General features: G+C 44.9%; 1 protein-coding gene across 3 annotated transcripts in view; it reads right to left on the reverse strand.

Moving 5' to 3' along the window:
* Positions 1–381: 381 nt before the first annotated feature.
* Positions 382–20,684, reverse strand: part of SYT16 (synaptotagmin 16) — a 109,660-nt gene continuing 89,357 nt past the window's right edge. For all 3 annotated transcript variants that reach the window (XM_058026520.1, XM_058026518.1, XM_058026521.1), the window contains 2 exons: positions 9,895–10,010; positions 382–8,855 (listed from right to left, as the gene is read on the reverse strand). In XM_058026520.1, the coding sequence (XP_057882503.1) occupies positions 8,658–8,855; positions 9,895–10,010 (314 nt within the window). In that variant the 3' untranslated portion in view covers positions 382–8,657. The remainder of the gene's footprint in view (positions 8,856–9,894; positions 10,011–20,684) is intronic.

Genomic DNA, 20,684 nt, shown 5'->3' on the forward strand with positions numbered 1-20,684 from the left:
TGTAGCCCCTCAGAGGCCTTGACTGCCCAAGGTGTCCCTAGTGAAGGCCTTCAATAAATACCCACTTTTATACTCTTAATTTGATCTAGCCTCTATTTTAGCCACTCTACAGCATCAGTGGGACATGGGAATCTCTTCAGCCCCTGGAACACCCCGTCCTGCTGCCACAGGGCCCCTGTGTCCATGTGGAGGGACAGGGGGACCAAGGGCAGGGCAGACACTTCCCAATCCTGCCAGTCCTGCATTATGCACCAGGCACCTGCATCCCTGCTCTGAACAAAGCACATCCCCCTCTCCTGGATGCATATTCACTCCTTTCTGCCACAGAGAGAACAAAAAGGAAGACAGGCTGGGTTTGCATGTCTACATGAGCCATCTGCTTCTCTTTTATTGATAAAACCTGTAACAGCAGCATTCTCCATGACAAAACAAGACTGTTTCTAAGGTGTGGACAGCTGTGTGTGTGCAGGGGTAGTTTCAGCCCAGAATTCTGCAGAAGCTGGGTTTAATGCTGATTTTTTTTTTTCCAGTCAGATATCATCCAGACATTAGTATTCCTAACACAGCATATAATTAGCAAGAGGCAATATATTGTATGATCATGCACGTTAGCACTTAAGTAAAATAAAAAATGTTTCATTGTCAAATACATGAAAAGCTAAGAATAAACCCATACTAGTTTTCCAGCTGAATATCTAAGCATCTTTTCCTTGTACTTTTTATCTTTTTATCACAGTTTTGCACTGCAGATATCTCTTTCAATCCCATACCCAGCAAGTGAAACAATACTCACACCATCCCAGCAGACCTTCACCACTCAATGCCAACCATTCAGTAACTAGATTCAAGGTACAATTTTCAGTGCAAATCTTTGATCTTTACAAAAGTGAAAAGGACATATCAATTTGTTTCTTATGTAGGAAAAGTTCTCCCTTTGTAGATTTATTTACCATAAAAATAATTCATCATTAAATGGAAGCTCTAGAAGCCTTGCCTTTGCACCAACAGAAGTTAAGGACATTGCATTCTTATTATTTGTCTGTATTGTTATTTTTTAAAGTAAATGATTTATAGATGAATTTTGTGCTTGTCCAGAGTGGTTGTGGATGTGCTCAAGGCCAGGTTGGATGGGGCTCTGAGGAACCTGGTCTAATGGGATATTACACATGGCAGGGGGTTGGAGTGAGATGGTTTTTAAGGTCCCTTCCAACCCAAACCATTCTGTGGTTCTGTGATCTCAGGCTGGGAAAGGGAGCTGAGATCTCCATGGTGCTCCCTCAGCCACAGGGCTGAATCACTCCAAACACCAGCCAGCACTCTGTGCTGAGGAGATGGCAGCAGAGAAAGGAGAAATATGAAATGTTCTACTAGAGAAATGTGAAATGTTCTACTGAACACCAGGGGGGAGGTGCAGTAGGAGACTCACAGCTCTGTCCTGTGGCACCAAGCCCCAGGAGGGACATCTGTGCACCCACAAAGCTCCTGAGGGGAGCAAATCCCACCTCATGGAAAACAAGGAGGAAACAGGACAAGGACACACCTCAGTGTCCAGCTGTGCCCACAACAGAGACAGCAAAACCCTGCCAGGGATGGTATATTGTTCCAATATAGAAAGAAGTCAATACACACTAAAAATAACTTATTACATACTGTGTATTTAAATCAACAGTCAAATATACATTGAGATGTGCTTCATGCAAACGCCCCGTGGCACTCTGCCATAAAAACCATTTTTTATATATACACACACACATATAAATGTCACACAGTATTTAAATGCTAAGTCTACCAAATGATTACTTCATTTACTCTTCTTGACAAACAAAACTCTCTGCTGGGAAAAGTCAATGAAGTTACAGCTGAGAACAAAGCCCAGCAAGACACAAACCACAGCAATGCCAGCAGAGGAATACAGCAGAGATGTGATACCAGTTTAATTGGAAAACTTGTGCTTGAGGTGCCACAAAGTGATAAGGGACTGGAGGACAGGTTTTATCCTGAGCACCATGAACATAAAATATTGCTACCAGGCACTAACCTGCCTTGGACCAGAGCTCTGCAGATATTAATGAGAGGGTGGGAGATGCAGTGGTGGAGACAGCATGAAGGAAAAACACCTGGAAAGTGCTAACAAGACATAACAGGGATGGGGGAAGCTGGAAAAATTATATTATTTTTTTTCCTGGTTGTTAATGAAGACAGAAATTTGCAATGTTATCCTAAGAGAAATGAAGGGAGAGGGAAGTATTTGGCATGAAGTGCCTTCCCTGAAGGTCACAGCTAATTAATGGTTGTGGGGCTCAGGAAGAATCCTGCTTTTGTGTGAACACTGAATCCTTGTTCCTCACCCATGGCCAATATCAGCTTTTTGTCTTTTGTTTCTCACTAAGATCAGCCCACACTGGGAATGACTCTACAGGGGCCAAACACCTCCAGAGTATTTGGTGTCTATTTGATGTCCCCCATCACAGCCAGAGGAAATAGAAAAGCAAGGAGGAAACATCCTTAGCTCCTCACACCTGCAGCTGCCAAAGCAGCTGTGATTTCTGTTATAGCAAAAAAAAAAAAAATTGCTTTCCAATTTCCTTGAGAGATGAGCAAGTAACAGTTCTGAATGGAGTTTTCACAGCTCCTGTCTGGTTTTTGTGCTTCTTCCTCAACTATTTCCAACCCCAGCTGCCCAATACTGACTGTGACCCAGTGGCCATACAGGTTTTTGGTGTGTGAGATCAGACTCTCACAGCCTACCTGCATCACTACCTGCAGCTTCCTTCTGCTCCACCAGTGATACCTCAGAGGATTCAGGGGTTTATGCTCCTGTGATAGGCAATCCTATGCAGGTTCCCAAATTAAGACCAAAAAAAAAGTCCCACCACTGGAATTTTGTCTGCCTTCTGCCAGAGTTAGGTTTTCCCTGATCTAGGTGTAAAGACCTGGATAGTGACAGAGCTTTGCTAAGGTTGCTCAGCTTTGCAGAGAGATCTCAAAATTCATCCACCCAGGACAAACTCAGGGGCAAAAAAGAGGAAGAAAAATCTCACCTTCAGCCTTTTGTTTTGGAGGAGCAGCACATAGAGAGCCCAGCCCAGAGCTCTCCTCTTACCCCTTCATTTGTATAGAGGGTTTGTGTGGAGAACAGAGGGACTGTAATGCCAAAAGTGATGAATGGCATCTACCAAGTTTTTTATTGAGGCTACAATATTGACCTATATCTGCTTTACAAAGGTGAAAAAACATGGATAGCTGTGTGGGTTGAGCAGGAGCATCTTCCTGCTGCCAGCTGGCAAACAGCTTGGGGATTACAGCATGAGGATTAATAGCCTTTGTCATTTGTAAGTGCAGATGCTAACCTTACTCATATGACAGACTGATCTTCTTTGGATTCTGTGCCTGTTTGCTGTTCCAGAAAGATGACCTTGGGCTGCTGTGAGAGACAAAATATTTACACATTCATTTCTTAGGGCCCACAGCGTAGGCTGCAGGGAGACACAAGCTCACTCTGCACTGAATAAAAAATCTGTGTGTGCCTCCAGCAGAGCTGGAGCTCAAGAGTCAGGCAGAGAAACTGGGTTTCAGCTCAGGCTTGATGCCACTGCAGCCTGGCTGTGCTGCTTTCTGGAGTGAGGAGTGAGCAAATTCCAGCTCTAAGCAGCACAAGCACACCAAGAGCCTTCCCCTCCTGCTCTATCCCCCACCACCGCCTGGGGTTCTCATTTCTTGCATGACAGCTTGTTAAATCCTCACCAGATCCCAAATAAACACCCAGACCAGCTCTGTGGAATTATCTTGGATGCCTTTCCAAGCTTTAGGATCTGTCATCTTCTGGCTGCTTGTATCACAGAAGCAGATGAGCTCAGAGCCAGCACTGCTTCCTGGGAGATGAGAATGTATTTGTTGGGGTATCACATGCTGGAGGGAAAAACCTGCCTCATTCAAAGTGTGAGCTTCTCTACAAACCCTGGCTGCTTTGTTTCTTCCCCTCAACCCATAGCTGCAAACATCACACTTAGCACATTTTAAATGGAAAGAGGATGCTCCTGCATACTAATTCCTGCAGGCTCAGTTGTCCTTTTGCAGAGCACAATGCCCGTGAGAGAAGGAAGAAAGCAAATACGAACCAGGATCTTTCTTCTGTCATTAAGTTGGTCCACATGGAGGTGAGCAGGTGTCACTCTGTAAATATTTAAGTGTCACAGCCCAACCAACAAACTTCGAACTCTACAAGTGGACAAGAGAACAGGAAGGCAAGGTCTTGATAGTAACATCACGATTTTGGGATGGGATAATATGATGGAGAAGGCCATATTCGTTGCTCAGCCTTTCAGTCCAGTTTTCATGCTGAAGGGCAGAAGGCACGAGAGATGAGAGAGAGAGGCAGAGAGATGAAGTGCTGTGATCACACAGATTAAAAATGATGATAAATATGGGAGTGGAAAGCAGGCACTGCAGGCACGCCAGCTCTCCAAGGTCACTGCCAGCTCCAGCTGAAGGGGAAAATGAAATGCCACCAGAGGAAAAGCCTGCTCCTCTGCCAAGCTGCCACCTTCAGCTTTATGCTGGGAAAATGATCAATAGCAGCTGGCAGCCTTTGGATCTGTGCATCCAGGAACTTCTAAGGCCATCCATGACTGAAGATCAGTCGGCTGTGTAAAGCACCAAATAACTCCTCGGGATCTGCAGCTGCTAAAAATACACGCCAGCATTGTCCACCTACCCGGGAGCTGCACAGCCCTCACTGCCCCTGGAGGGAAAGGAGACAAGGCAGAGCAACAGGAACAGGCAGGCCACAGCGGGGTCCAGCTAATTAAAGACACTGGCAAAAAGGAAACCCGGACAAATCAAAGGATGTGGAAGATCATCCAGATAAAGCCTTTGCAAATGGGCACTTCACAAAGTGAGCAGCCATTGCTGCGGCTCAGTGGGCTAAAAAAGGAGCTCATTTCTGTGGGCATCAGCTGAAGATCACCGTTATTATGGGGAGTAGAAACACGGTGAGATCACTCTGTTCTGTTGTCAATAAACATTAAAAAGGAAAAAAGAAAATAGCAGCAGAGAGCTTGGCAGGACGGGGCATGGTGGCTGGGGAGAGAACAAGGAAAGAACAGGCTGCAATCAGCTGAACAATGCTGCTCAAGATACAGAGATGGATCCAGGGCACTTGCCCATAATACTTTGGGCCAATTCAGTTAATCCTTTTTCACATTTTCAGGCCTTTTTTTTTTTTTTTAAGAAAATTCAAATAAACTATAAAGAGATTGCAAACAGTGGTGTCAAAAGGGAACAAATTATCTTAGAAAACATGAGCGCATTAGGAAACGTCCATAATCTAGACCTGTAAATTCCCAAGCATCCCAGAACCAGGTTATCCATTCCTATCCTGCTCCCTGAAATCCCCGTGGCCTTCTCAGAGCTGTTCTCCCCACCTGGAACCCCACAGGAGCAGAGAGCATCAGCATCCACATGGAACAGGCCAGGGGAGCACAGGGTCTACAGCCTATCTGCAAGTCAGGTGGCAGTCAGGATTCCCAAGGAATGGAAAACCTCCTGGAAATCCAGCCTTGTCAGCCACTTCCAGAGGAAACAAGGGGTTAAAGCAGTGACTAAAAGGGCAGTGGTGTTTACAGAAGAAAGACCACGAGCACAAGCCCAGCCTGTATCAATATTAGCAATGACTAATTCAATCTGTCAATGGGAAGAATTTGCAGGGGCTTTGGAATATGCCAGAGCTGCTGCGAAGCCTCCATCTCACAGACAGTCAATAATGGAAGGAAAAATAAACCACAAAAGCAATAAAAATCCCAAAATATAAATAGCAAACATGAGTACCCCCAGCACCTTGCTCACCCCAAGATTCCTAAATTTCTCCCTTGCTTTACTAGGAACATAAAGAACCCCACAAAAGCACTTCTCAAGGCATGGATGTGCCAAGAGGTTTGGCAGTAGCTCTAAAAACCCAATGGTCCCTCTGCCACAGCCCTTGCCCCCTCCCTCCAACATTTTTTGACAAAATAGAAGGGTAAAATGTGGCAGCAAGGATGCAGCAACCTGCTTCCCTTGGACAGCAAAGTTTTAACACATGCTTAGGTATTGACTTACTCTAAGTAAGTCATTTTCACTTGCTTTTCTCTGACTCCAAAAACTCTACAATGAAATTATATATTAAAATTCAATCCCCTTAATGCTGTATCTTCAGAAAAGATCTTAATGTGAAAACAGCATGGAAGTCCAAACCCAGTGTACCTCATTGTTTTTTTAAATTATCTTTTTCATTAGGTTTTTTTTTAATCATGCTGTTATAAATCTGGGTTATCTCCAGTTCACTGCTGAAATGTATTATGAACTTATACTTTTTCCTTAGCTAATCATGAAGCATAGGCAAGGCTTTGCAGGTTCAAGAAGTTCTGAACAGAATCTCAGTAAGTTTATTACACCCACACATTCCAGGTAATAAAAATTAATTATAAACACTTGCATATCCATTTTATGCAGTTCAGGACAAAAAATATGTAGAGATTGGAAAATAACTAGAATCAGCCTTTTGAATTGGGCTGTTTCCTCTACTTTTTTAATTTTTCCCAGCAGAAAAGTGTATGATAAATGAAATTCTATTCTGCTGATTATCACTCAGATGTTCATTTTTCTTGCATTGCTAATACAGCAGCTTTAACAGTGCAGTCAAGAACACATTTGCTGGATGAGCTGCATTTGGGTTAAACCCTGTTTTGTGTTTCAAAGCCCCAGTATTGCAAAGCAGACATGCCAGCTTATCTAGACAGTGGAGGAAAACCCTCCTGCATAGGATACCCAGCAGTCTCCCTGGAAAAATGATGCTCAGACAGGTGATAAGAAGGTACAAGAGTGTGGTCTGTAGAATAGCTTGTATTACCTGTAGCAGAAGTGCTTCTCTGTGCAGATTATTCTGTCTGCCTCCTTGGCCAGACAGAGCCTCTGTGACACCAAGTGATAACCTGTGAGTGCCCTCAGGGCCTGTCTAGCCTGGATGTGACAAAAACCAGCACCAAGGACCAATCTTGGTCAAACAGCCAGTGCCAAAATTTGCATTAGTTAGATTTGCACAGCACCATTGAAGCAAAGGAAGTGGCTGTGGTGCAGGAGGAGGCAGAATTTGGTGCCAGGTCTCTGTAAAAGGCAAAAGCAAACCATGAAGTGACTCAGTACAGACAAAGCTCTTCAGCAAAATATTTCCTGTGTCTTGCTGTCATCAGCAGGAATGGAGGAAAGACAGTCCACTCCTAGAGAGTGTGGGGAATGGGAGATTGGGCAGCTGATAGCATTTGGAGATCTCAGCACCTCACTGCCTACATTCCACTGAGGAGGAGCACTCTCCTTTGTGTCACACACAGCACTGCAACAACAACCACTTAGCCAAGCAGCAGACTGAGACACATCCTCCATCCATCATCTCCATGACTTCAGCTCCCAGAGACAGGAAAAGAGATTAAAATGGAAAAGGACAGCGCAGTCTGAAAAGTCACCACGTGACAGTGTCATCACCTCATCCAGCAAGGCTGCCCCTTGCATTGCTCTCAGTTGGAGGCAGGAAGCACAGTTCTTTTCAGCAGAGCCAGGAGCCCCTCTGGATCCCATTCCTGGCTTGCAAGAGAGCTCCTTCCCCAGGTTAGGTGACATGGTCTGGCATCCTCTGCTGCTCAGCATGCCAGAACCAGTCCCCTTCCATATCCCAAGGAGATATTACAGGAGATTTGAAGAAGAACCCTCAGCAAACTGAGTAGTGCTTTGCTGAACCAGAGAAAAACCACAGGTCTGAAGCCCTCTCCTGTAATGCTCACAGGAATGCTTTTCTGAATGAACCTCAGTTCTAAAAATCACATTAACACATGGGCAAAACAATGCAGAAAGGAGTGATTCAGGCACAAAGGTGGCTGTGCAGTTTGTTCTGGTCTTTTTTTGGTATTTGTGATGACAGAAGCCATAACTTCAAGTAAACATCTAAACATGCATTGTATAATGCAATATAAAACTGATGTTTGTTATCTCTTTGCAAACCTATGTGAATGCAGGCTAACAGGTGCCTAATTAAAAATACCAGTAGTATTTAGTCCTTATATCAATTGTTAGTACAGGAGAACAGTAGGAAAATCTAGGCACTTAAAAGTTGACAGAGAATTCAAGAGTGCTTTCTCATGCTGCCTGAAAAATATATCATCCAGTCTACAGTGGTATCAAATGCTTTTTTCTAGGACTTAGAAACACAATAATAAAAGGGAGAGAATGTGCTCTGCATGCAGGTTAGCTTTTCTGTGAGCTATCTGCGTGGCAAGAATATTTGCAAACTTCATTAATACAAATAAGGGAAAAGGGGGAAGTGAGAGTTTACCCCAGAAGAAAACAGCATCACATCAGAATCAGTCTGTGGTGATTAAGCCTATAGAAAAATGAGCAAGACAATGTCCAAGGAAAGGATTTTCCAAGTATTCCCACTGCTTCTCACTAGGGTTATGTCGATGTAGAAAATGCAGGGCAAGCTGGTAAGGCAAGAACTAAACTTGCTTCCCAGGCCTTGCCACCTCTGATACCCATGGCTGCTGCCACTGAGGGGGCAGGTGAAAGCTGTGTGCCCTGCCAGAGCTGGATTCTGCTGGCAGAGATCAAGGAGAGACAGCCCTTGGTGCCCACTAGGACTCCAGCAGCGTGTGCCACCTGCAGACCTGTGTCCCCTGTGCCTCCCTCATCTCCTGCCAGTGGCTCTGCTCCTCCTCCCCGCTGCTGCTGTGGCCCAGGGAGATCCAGCCCAGCATCTCCTTGCGCTTCAGGCTGCGCCTGCTGTAGATGGAGATCAGCAGGGTGACCTCAGAGAGCTGGAAGAGGGCGACCTGTGGTGGGAAAGATGAAACAGGAAAGCCTTATGAATATGATTGTCTGGAAAAAGATTTTGAGAATATGGAAACAATAAGTAGATTGAAATGAAAGCAAGCTTTGAGATACCTCAGTTACTGAACAACTGGAAAACAATGGTGTGCCCAGCTGGAGGTAATCCCCTTTTGATGGAACAACACCCTCTGCTTGCAGACAGGCCCAAGGGTCAGAGCAGACCCTACTAGCTTGGCAGAAGGGATGCAAAGAGTAGTTTTTAAGGTTTAAAATGTACCACAGTACAGTAATGTAATGATTTTTATAGGCTCTCTGTAATCACTATAGTATTTGAATATTGTACTGTCACTGACATATTTTATGAAAAATTGTTTTTCTAGGATTTTTCTCCTGAGAAGCTGAGAGGCCTCAGAAATGAAATGTAAACAACAATTATCTGCTGCTGTGGAATTCAACAGGTGCATCTTTGATTGGTCTCATGTGGTTATTATTAATTAGTGGCCAATCACAGTCCAGCTGGCTCAGACTCTCAGGTCAGTTACAAGATTTTATTATCATTCCTTTCCTTTCTAGCTTTCTGATTAAATCCTTTCTTCTATTCTTTTAGTATATTTTTGATATATCATTTTCTTTTAATATAATATATATCATAAAATAATAAATCTGCCTTCTGAAACATGGGGTCAAGATTCTCATCTCTTCCCTCATCCTGGGACCCCTGCGAACACCACCACATCATACTGGATTGGTTAGTGACAGTTAGAATATTCAACATAGAAGAAAATTTATTGTATTTTAACAGGAACCTTGCTCTCTGATCCTCTCTTTTACTCTTTCATCCTCTTTTCCAGGCTCTTGCCTTCTCTCTCTGTACCACTTCTCTTTCCCTCTCTCGGGCCTGCTCTGAGCTGTGGCTGGCAGCTCCAAGCAGGGCCCCTGCACCCAGGCCCTTTGCAGTAAACCACAATTTCCATGACCTGGCTGCAGAGATCTCTCATCTCCATCTGTCCCAACCCTCCTACCCCCTGTTGCTCCTACGACCTGGAAGATGAAAGTCTCCTTGTAGACAGGGTTGGGCTGTGCCCGGCGGATCGAGGTCTTGCAGCGAGACATCTCCTGACCCACCGAGTTGCGCAGGCAGAGCTTCCCATAGGTGTCTAAGACAAAAAAATAAAAGAGTGAATGACATGTTTGGGGCAGGTGAGAGGCTGAATGAAAGTCCCAGGCAGTCAAAAAACACCCCCCAAAAACCATCCAAGCAGAGCAGTTTAATCTGCAGTGAACAGCAGATGAGGGCTGGATGGCGCTCATGGTGAAATCCATGGGATGAGAAGCAGAAGATGAAAGCACCTTTGGGATTTTCTCATATTCAGCTGAGGAGAAAAGAAAACTGATGCATGTTTCAGCCCCACTTTGTTGCAGTGTATATCACAGTTGAGACAGGCATAATACACAGAGCATCACCATACAATTTCAGAAGGCTTTAAGCATTCTCCCAAACAGAATAACACCGTACCACATGAGAAGGCTTCAAGCATCTGCCCATACAGAATAACATCATATCACTTCAGAAGGCTGCAAGCATCTTCCCTTCTTTAGCCCAACCTTTTATCCCCTCCTGTTCATGCATTGCACCTGTGTGCCCTCTGTCCCCTTGGGAGATTGGTCAGCACAGCTGGGCATTTCACGGCTCATTGCTGTCAGTGCTGCTCACCTGCTGCTCACAGCTGCACCCACTGGGAATGAGGCTGAGCCACAGTTCCACTCCCAATTACCGCAACCTTTGTACCTACACCATCCTCTTGGAAAGAACAGGATATCAGGTACTCAGTCCTAGCAAACCTGTCTAACCAAAACCATAAGCATCTCTATGGATTCTCCACTTCAAATGGTGTCTCCACCTTCCCTTCCTCTCCCTCACAATCAAGCTTCATTGGGGCTGTCTTACCCAGGCTTCCCTCAGCTGCCCTTGCCTCTCCACCACTATCTGTTTTTTGGGATACTAAAAAATAAGGGTCTTGAAAAAGAGGGAAAAACACCCTGCAGAAACAGTGAAATTATTTGATCTCCCATAACAGTTTTCCAAAATCTCATATTACTTTTTTGGTAGACCCAAAGTGAATTTTATTTACAATTTAAGTCCATACAAGTAGTAAAACATGCTTAGCAAATACAAGGAAGGGATGGTCCAATTTAGTGCTGCTGTAAATCTACTCTTTAAATTCCTGCTGCCTCCTGTATTAATCAGTTCTCCTGTATTACATGGTTGCTAATACTGTGGTGTCAGAGCTCCCAGAGCTCCACAGACCCAGCTCAGTGTAAGTTTTCACCTCGCTCTGCACATGACAGTGACAGATTGCTTGGCTAGACAAGTCCTCTGCTAACCTCTCCATAATCTGTGCCTGGGTTCCTGCAAGTGAGTATTATTTCAGAGTGTGCTGAAGATGGGAAATAAATAACAAGCCTCCATCTCTTGTCTGCAGCATTTCTACCCTCTCCTGTTCCCGTTTGATGTGCTATTTTACGCACTTATCTGCTGAGCAACACAAGGTGTGAAATTGCACTTCAGGTGTGAAAACACTTCCACGTCTCCAAAGCAGGGCTTCCCGCTCCTCTCAAACTGTTCCCCTGAAAAAGCTGTCAGGAGGCTGACAATCAGGGAGCAAATTGTGAGCCTGCACAGCTGTACAGCTATCGAGTTACTGCGGGGAAAGTTCAGCCCAGTCATTAGCTGGGGGTGCCAGCTTGGCTCCCAGCACAGCGTTGGGCATGGAGAGGATCTTGCCAGCAAAGACCAACTTGTCACACAGAAAGGGAAAGCTCTGATTCAATTTCCTGATTGTGTCTGGGAAGGAAAAAACCCACTTTACTGAAAGGTGTAATTTCCACTAATTTCCACTGTAATATTCAGTGTTGAGGGGCTGAAATCTGTAACAGCTTCAGGCTCATCAGGAACACAAAGCCCGAGAGAGGACCCTCTGTTCCAGCTTGACTCAATGTGAAAGCAGACACAACTCCTACAGTGTTTGTAGGGATGTCACTGTACTTGGCACTGACAAACCACGATGTGCACTGAAGCATTCCTCATGTGTAAGTCCTGGCTGCTGGTCTAGACTGCAGGCAGCTCCCTGAAAATAAAGATAAGTAGGGGTTTTATGGACTTTTTTTTTTTATGTATTCGTCGGGGAGTTTTTTTGGTTTTTTTCTGAGAAGGGGATTTCAAAACTTTGGAAGAACTCCACCAGGCTGATTTTTAAATACAAACAAGCAGGTAATTAGTACAATTCTCTGTTTGAATTTCAAAATTATTCTTTCTTTTCACAACCATCCCAGCATTACCTTCCAGTGCTATTTTAGGGAAAGGTGTCCCACACATGCCTGCATCTCTTTTTCTAAGAAGACAAGGAAAGCACTAAGGTCTAGATTTTACTTTTAGTATGCCTTGCTGTCATACTTCCTTCTGACTTTCACCAGTTCTGGCAGCTCAGGTGGGATTCATCACACTTAACTGCAGGCACATCCATCTGAACAGTGCCCAAAGGAGTCAACCAATTCATAATCCAAAAAGCAGATGCCATAATTCAGCACAGATCTAGCAGACAGTGATACCAGTACAGACGATTTAGGTGTTAACGCTAAAGCAAGCGCCACAGCTAAAGCACCTCATGGGATACTGTTTCAGCATGTCCCAGTTAATTTTGCAGGCAGTGAATGGATGAGAGTCTTACAGCCATAAACTCTGGATGTCACATCCCTGACTGAGGCCTCAACTTCTGCAAGTGAGGGACAACACAGCTGGCTTTGAGGAAAAATGACCAGCACACCACCACTGAGTTAAAGTCAGAAAAGTTGGCTTTTCTTTGATATATGTCAGATTTCTACATAATTCTGCACCAAGACCCCATCTGTTCAGTACCAAGGTGGGTGGGGATTCTGCATGTATCCTCTGGAACAGGCTGGAAGGAGACTGTGCTCAAGGCAGAGCTAATACCAGGAGCCCTATTCACCCCCAAGAAAACACAGGCACAAAGCCAGTGCAAGTCACAACTAAATCAGGCTGCAAGTTCTCCTCAAGTTTATTCCACTGGGTGTATTTTACCAGCCAAACGAATCAAGCTTGCCTGAACAGAAATAAAAGAGTAGGTGTGGATCATATATTTAGCATCTGAAATTTGCTTTGCAGAGTTGGTACATATGAGGCTGAGCTGTTATTCTGCTTCACTAACTAAATTTTAAGATTGTAGTTTTCCCTTCCTGCATTGTGCTCTTTGCAGCTTCTTTTTGGGTATCTCATCAGAAAACACAGCTTTTCTTGTGATCCACTCTGGTCCTCTGGGATGGAAAGCTCTCCCCTCCTGTTGACTTTGCCAAAGAAAATCCATCCCCAGTTACACAGTGAAATTAGTGTAGCTACAGCAAGGATGAACTTGACGATTTACTGAGGAATGTATGTGTAAGAGCATCTATTCATTATGAAGGCAAACATTTTCCACCTAATTACATGCTCAGGTTCAGTAATGGCCTCATTACCGTGTGTCTCAGCACTCTGTGCTCTTCACAGTGTTTACTTTTGTGCCACCTCCATCAGGCACAAAAGGAAAAGAGATTAGGGCTGACACTCTTTAAAATGCCTAAGTGCTCACCTTCTGCTTAGGCACCCGTCTCACTGACACGAGGAAGAGTGAGACCTCTAAATATCTGGAAGTGTCTGAGACTGCAGCTTGCCCACGGTTACACAGAAGTCGCTGTGAAGATTCAAGAACAAAGTCTAATTCTGCCAAGACCAATTTTAGCATGGCATCTACCAGGCTCTCCTTTCCATGCAGGTTTTGGGAGAGAAGTCCTTGCTGCATTCGGAGCATTTTTGCTCTGAACTCATCTTGCCTCTCTGGTATTAGTGGACTGCACAATGTCCACGTATACATAAAATACCAACATCTCAGCATTTAATACCAGACTGAAAAGCACTAAATCAAGGAATGCTGCAATAAGCCAGACACATTTTGGGCTAGTGCTGCATCTTCTTACTCCAGAGGGTTGGGCAAACCTCTCCTCTGTCTCCATCAACCATCAAACACCTCTGGAGAGCTCATCTGCAAAGGCAATCAGTTTTTCCAGGATTCTTCTAATGACCCATTTCTGTCATGATTCTTCTGAGGGAACTAACTGATAATGACAACTCAGGGGAATAATCAACTGTAATTTATGCATTCCCATTTTTGGAGCAGGGACCATAGTGAGCAGTGTTCTGCTTTCACTTACACTAAGCACCACCATTATTATTAGTAAAGCTGACCCATGACCAACAGCACTGCAAATACAAAAGCATCCAACCCCCCTGCTTGACTTTATATTTAGAAAGGAAGTAAACAACCAAAGACTCCTGACCCCTCACGTCTGAGGACTGCAGGGCACCGTGCAGCGCCGTGCGGACTTTCCCACCCGCGCTCCAGGCGAGCCAGCTCATTTCCAAAAGCAGGATAACCATGTCAGCATGCTGCAATCCAGACTAATAACAGCCACAGCAGAAGAAAGCCTTGGGCCTGGAGCTTAATTTCCCCCAGCTGGCAAGCCCACGCTCCCAGCCTACATAATGAACGGCAGCACTGCGTGGCAGAGCAGCCCCAGAGCTCCACTCTGTGCTGCTCTGTACAGGCAGCCCCATGTGAGCTCTCAGTCTGAGGCCTACAAGACCATTAGTGCTGCCTTTGCCTCCCCTTTCAACCAGCAGTGGGGCAGAACACTCAACATTCACACTCTGAGCTAGGCTCAAGGCAGCTGGATCAGTAAAATAGCAGGGAGGAGGATTAGACCAAGCTTTTGATCCCAACCCCATGTCATGAAAGTCTGGATTAAGGCAGTTTATGGCCGACTCTATAAATCATACAAGGGCTGGGAGCTGCCTACTACATTGCTGAGAAGCCAACTTTCCTTTCCCTGTTCCACCAAGCCTCTTCTCAGGTTCCCTCTCCCGGGGCTGGCAGCTCTCTCACGAGGGAGAGGCTGGGAGCTGGCAACCTTCACAACATGTGAGTCATCAGAGAACAGACCAGCAGCTCCTTTAATTTAAAATGCAGCAGAAAAGAATGCCCTGGTCCCTGGAAGCACTGTTTGGTCTGAGAGGAGGGAATTGCTGGCAGCAGTAACATATAAAAGGGGCAGGAGATGAGGGCTCCCTGGAAGAAACTGCACAGGTGTCTCAGGAAGGGAAGCTCCTCCTGGAGCACCCAGGAGCTCGGTGATTCTCCTCTGCTGCCTCAACACCCCATGTCCACTCCATTTCACAGCACCTGCCCTCTCCTGGGACACGTGTCAGCTGCAGAGCTGGTTCACACCTGCCTGCACTCCCAGCCCTGGGGAGGTGCAGCTCCAGCCCGGGCTGACACAGCCACAGCAGAGCACAGGCACCTCTGGGGATGCACAGCGTGACTCTCCTCTAAAAAGGACATTTCTACTCCTCTAAAAGGGGCATTTCTACCCTTCCCACATCAGTGCATTGCTGCTGCCTCAGAGAGGGAGTTGGGGCTTTACCAGGGAAAGCAGGGATGCACAGCTTTCAGGGATGCACAGATGAGCAGACCAGGGAGGATACACACCTGCCCAGCAAAGGGAGCAGCAGGATGTAAGGATGCTTAAGCCAGGCTTTTGTCACCTGCAGCAGCAGTGCCCAATGGGCATGGCTGGATTACACAGCCTGTGATCAGACATCCTGAGGCTCAGCAGTGCCACTGCAGATTCCCACTAAACACTCAGGTCCAGCTGAAATTTGGAATTAGGATGGTGCCACTCTGCTAGAAATGGCTTTTTTCTTTTGCCTGTTTTGGGAGGGGAAGAATTTTCTTTTTCACAGCCATCGAAGTGGGAGAGCATCGCCATCCATCCGCTTTGTCCTTTGATTCAGAAAGATCTTCATTTCTATACCCAGCAACTGTATCATGGACTTTGCTTTCCACAGACCTTTCAGAAATGTAAAGCTATTGAAAACATTACTGGATAACCATGCACTATCCCAGGATGTCTAATTATTATGGAATTTCCCCTGCAAAAATCTCACAGTTGCTCCTTGAAAGTCCCTTTTTCACTTGTTTTGAGTGTGATGTTTGTTCTCCTAAGCCTACTCAGTCCCAGGTCCCACATGTGGTGGGGAAAGCTGTACCCAGCCAACCCATCCAGCTAACAGCACCCAGTTACACACAGAGCAGTAAATCCATGAAAATATGGCATGTGCTCCTTCTCCCACAAATACTCTCAAATCTCCAGTGATTTGTGACTCAGGAACTTCCTCAGCCAGAGGCTTTGTATTTAACAATCCTCTGTGGAACTTTCTCTGTGGATTTCTCTGTGCTGCACAGAACTGAAGCAGGCTTCCAGCATCCATGGCATTCTGTAGGGAGGAATTTGACAGCTCAGGTGAAGAGCTGTCTCCTCTCCAGAACCTGCTCCTTCCTTGCTTCCTTTTACCATCCTTTGGTTTTGTATTAGGAGAAGACAGCGAATTTCTGTTGTTAATTCACTTTCTCAATGACACTTAGAGACCTCCATGAGTCCTCCCCCACCTCCTTTTGTTGCAGCATGTAAGAGGCACAGTCTATTCAGCTGGAAGCTGCTCCCATTCCCCTGATTGTCTCCAACACTCCTCACCACATCTTTCCAGTCCTGCCATGTTCTGTTTGAGCAGAGGAAGACAGAACTGTACACGGTGTTCATTTACAAACACCAACTTTCCATTTTGTCCACCTTTAACTTTGGGGGTTTTATTTCACTACTATTGGTGACCCTTGAGTTGACATTTTCCTGCAGCTATTTACCATGAGCCTAATATTTCACTCCCAAGTGGCTCTGAGTCCATCCTGCTCACGTTTGAATTCCACCTGTGTCCCCATGCAATATCTTACACTCATCCCCACTTCCTCTTCCACCTCACTGCCCAGCTGCTCATTACTGAGACATCCTCCTGGGGCTCCTTGCATCTGGCCTCATCTTTTCCACCCAGAACAAAGCTTCCTCAGCTGTTCTTATTATAGGCTTATTCCAGCTGTATTCATGGATGGGCAACAAGAATGTGCACAAGGAGACAAGGAGAGGTGGTTTTCTACAATCTTACTGTCACTGACTGGCAAGCAGTCAGCAGCAAGAAGCTCCACTGCTCTGTTATCCAATGTCTGGAGGACTGAATCCAGCCCAGCTTGCCCTGGCACAGATCCCTCCTCTATTACTGATGACATGGGAACATGAATCACAAAGCTTTAGGAGCTCAAGCAAGTTCCCTGCTCAGAGCAAGATATGCAGGTTAAAAGTTAATTTATTTTATTCAGCTTCTTGGCCTGCTTTGAAGTAATTAAAGGAATTAACCTGTGCCTTTGTTCTCCAGGAATGTAACGGGGATAATAACTTTCTTCTCTCAAAAAAAGCTGATAAAATAAAATCCATTAATGGCTTCCAAGCACTCTGATCCCAGAGCAAATAGGATCCTAATTTAAAGATCCTAATTTTCCTATGGGAGCGTTTTCTGTACTTGTTGGCATTGTTACCTGTGGCTCAGGTAGATGTTTGTTTTCAGACAAGTCTTTACTTCAAGCACTTCTCCTGTTCCCCATAGAAATCCTGATAGCTTGCTCTCTCCCCTCCTGTCTTTTCCAGTATCAGTGCCATTGTATTTGTTTAATGGGGTTAATAAGCTGCTGGTATAATAATGATCATGCACGGATGCAATTATTATGTGTGATTAATTCTGCAGCTGCCAAAAAGCTTGGAGGACTTTTCTTAGGCGAGGGAATAACTTCACAATAGTTCTTCGCACACTGCATTGCACACAGACATGAACCCCAAAAGAAATGCAGCAGGGAACAGAAGGAAGGCTGGATTAGAGGAGACAGAGCTGCCCCCAGCAGAGCAGCTGATGAAGGTTTAGCATCACATGGGCAGACACATTTCTGTGCTTTGTGTTTATGCACTGGCTAGCTCAAATAATTCCTGGTCCTTCACTGTGATCCCAAGGTATTACTTCCATGCACATTGTATGTAACTGGTAATAAATTTTTAAAGACATTTCAGGCACTGGTGTAGGCTTCTCTTGTTATTTTTCTTTTTAAATAAACGCCCTTTAAACAAACACACTGCATTTTGTTCCAAAAAGAAACAAGACCACAAACCAAAATACGAACTCCTACAAAGTGCTAGCACAGGTTAATGATTTTTACAAGAAGCAAGGAGAATGGGGTGCACAGACATAAGCCATTAGCACTAAAATACCAACAGTGTCCACATCTGACAAAGCTGTGGATGCTTTTCTGCACGAGGCTTTTTGGCATACCCAGATAATTTACGGTCCAGTGCTGGAGCCACACTCTTGAGTGCTCTTAAGTGCTCTGAGTGATAATGGATCTATTTGTGTGATCAGGGAATGTAAGCTGAGGCCTGTAACTCAGCATGTTCCCCAGAACAATACCTGGACACTCATCTTTGACCAAACTATTCTTAAATCCCACATATGTGTCCTGAAGAGAAGGCACTGCCTGCACAATTTAGGTTTCTGTAAGCTGCCCAGCTTTTTTCTAACCCATTTATTACTCACACAAGCACCCATGGCTTTGACATTTAGCTGACTCAGTTTAAAGGTTTAAGTGAAGGAGAAAACGTGCCCAGGAAACACTGAGACATGCACTATCTCCTTTTTCTTCTCTATAAAACCATCTGTTCCAGCCTCTGCAGCCTTAAACACCTAAAACCACCAATGCCCCCATCCAGTTCCTTGTTGTGCACACAGAGAAATCCCTGTGCATGCATGCCAAGAAGGCAGCACACAGGGTGTGGGTCTACAAGTGGCAGAGAAGAGGGTCAAAGTGGGCAAAAAGCACATCTGGAGACTTTGCTGTTGTTCAAAACTCCTTTGCCATTCCTAGAAGCTGACAGGACCACATATGGGCCCTGCACAGGGTCTGTGTATCCAGGGCTGGGAATGGAGAGGAATTCTGCTCCTTCAGTCTTACCATAAATGGCTGCCCTGAATAGCAGTTTAGGCTGGCTGTTTAAGTGTTCACAGCGCTATTATATCCAAAATTTCCATGGTACTTTAAAGAAATCACTCCCTGTGAGCCTTGAACAGCAGAACTTCAAATAGCACCTATTTAAGAAAACACAAGGACTCTTTGCTCACCCTCCAGAAAGGGGCTCAGCAGTTTTAGCTTCAGTTTGTGAAGGACTTATTGAGCATCTCATTCAGCCAGCAGCATGTTTGAGACAGTAACAAACTGCTCTGCAGTGCCTGGGGGTTATCAGTGAAGAGCTACTCCAGCACTGAGACAAGAGCTGCTTTCCTTCCTTCTTTTTAATTTCTTTCAGTTTCTGCTTCACTGGGTTTTCTTTTTCTCACCACACTACTGGGGGCTTTACAGGCACAGAAGAACAATTCAGAAGGCAGAAGCAACAATGTGACTTGGAATAAAAGAAGCAGATTTTGATAGGTTCAGAGTTTGCCTGTAATAATTTATGGATTTCTGTGTTTCACTTAAAAGTTTATCTAGCACTGAGAGACACTGGTCTGACACTGGTCTGTATGATCTGGAAACAAAAAGGATGAAATTTTCCTTTATGGGAAAAAGAAGTGGGCATTACAGTTGCCAGAAAACTCATTTGGATCTATATTGTGACTATTTTAATTTCATTTCTGAGAGTAAAACTTTAGGATGTATCTACTCTGCAGCATATATAAACAGGAGAGCTTTTCTGCTGGGGCATGGTTGCCTTAGTCTACCTTTGTTTTAAATTACTAAAGAAGATCCCAATTTAAAACCTTTTATTAAAACATGTCCATGCAAACAAGAACATGCCTTTAAGAAATCCACATGGAGAGGTTTCCTGTCACAGCTAATAAAAGACAGTGAGGGCTGCACAGGCTGGGGTCAGGGGTTTTTCTGTTGCACAGAATTTCCCTTAATTCTCAAGGGATTCACTGATGACAGATTATTTCTGTAATCCACTTAAGTATAGTCTAGTGTAAAATCTAAGTTTTCACATCCATGTACTGAAATATTTCATAAATATTTTTCTAGACCTGAACCAAAGAGCAGAGCATCTTGCAAAGGCCATTTCAGTGTTCTGCAGCTCGAGATACTCTGTCAGACCCAGAGAAGGCAAGGAACTGCCAAAGGTTTACCTCCTTTGACAAGCAGGCACACATCACAGACAGCAAACAAAAAGGTTGTTTCACGTTGCCATCAGCTGCTGGCTTCAGACAGGAGGCAAAAGGACAGCAGGAGATGAATGGAGCTCTGCTGTTCAACCTCTGAGTGAGGCAACCAGCAGCAAACTGTGGCTGTGACTCCATCTCCATCACGGACATTACCAGCACCATCCTTCTCCAGGACTCACCATTGTGCCTCCTGCAGCTCAGGCACCGACTAAACCTACTTTAGGCAATTTTCATTTTTCCCTTTGGGACTGGATGAAGGGAACTGAGCTTTTGCAACAACCTTCAAATCTTCTTTCTGCAGAAGATTTCCTTGTGCAGCAGTGGAGAATTCACAGCAGGAGGATCCCCAAAGGGCCCAGAGCAGCAGCTCACCCAGCACTCAGCAGCACAGCAAGGGACTAAACCAAGTGCAGCCTTGGGAAACACTTAATGGCACCAGGCAGGGCCTCTGTGGGTCACATGGTAACATTCAAACACTCGGAAAGTGTTTTTTTAATAGAAAAACACTTGGAAAGTGTTTTTTTATTCACTTTTTTATGAATCTGCTGAGAATTCTGTGCTTTGAGTACAGCAGCACTTTTGCCATAATCAGAAATTGTAAAGGTATGAGCAATAAAGAAGATATTCAGGTATTATTGTC

Source organism: Melospiza georgiana, chromosome 6 (genome assembly GCF_028018845.1).
Source record: "Melospiza georgiana isolate bMelGeo1 chromosome 6, bMelGeo1.pri, whole genome shotgun sequence".
NCBI classification, from domain to species: Eukaryota; Metazoa; Chordata; class Aves; order Passeriformes; family Passerellidae; genus Melospiza; species Melospiza georgiana.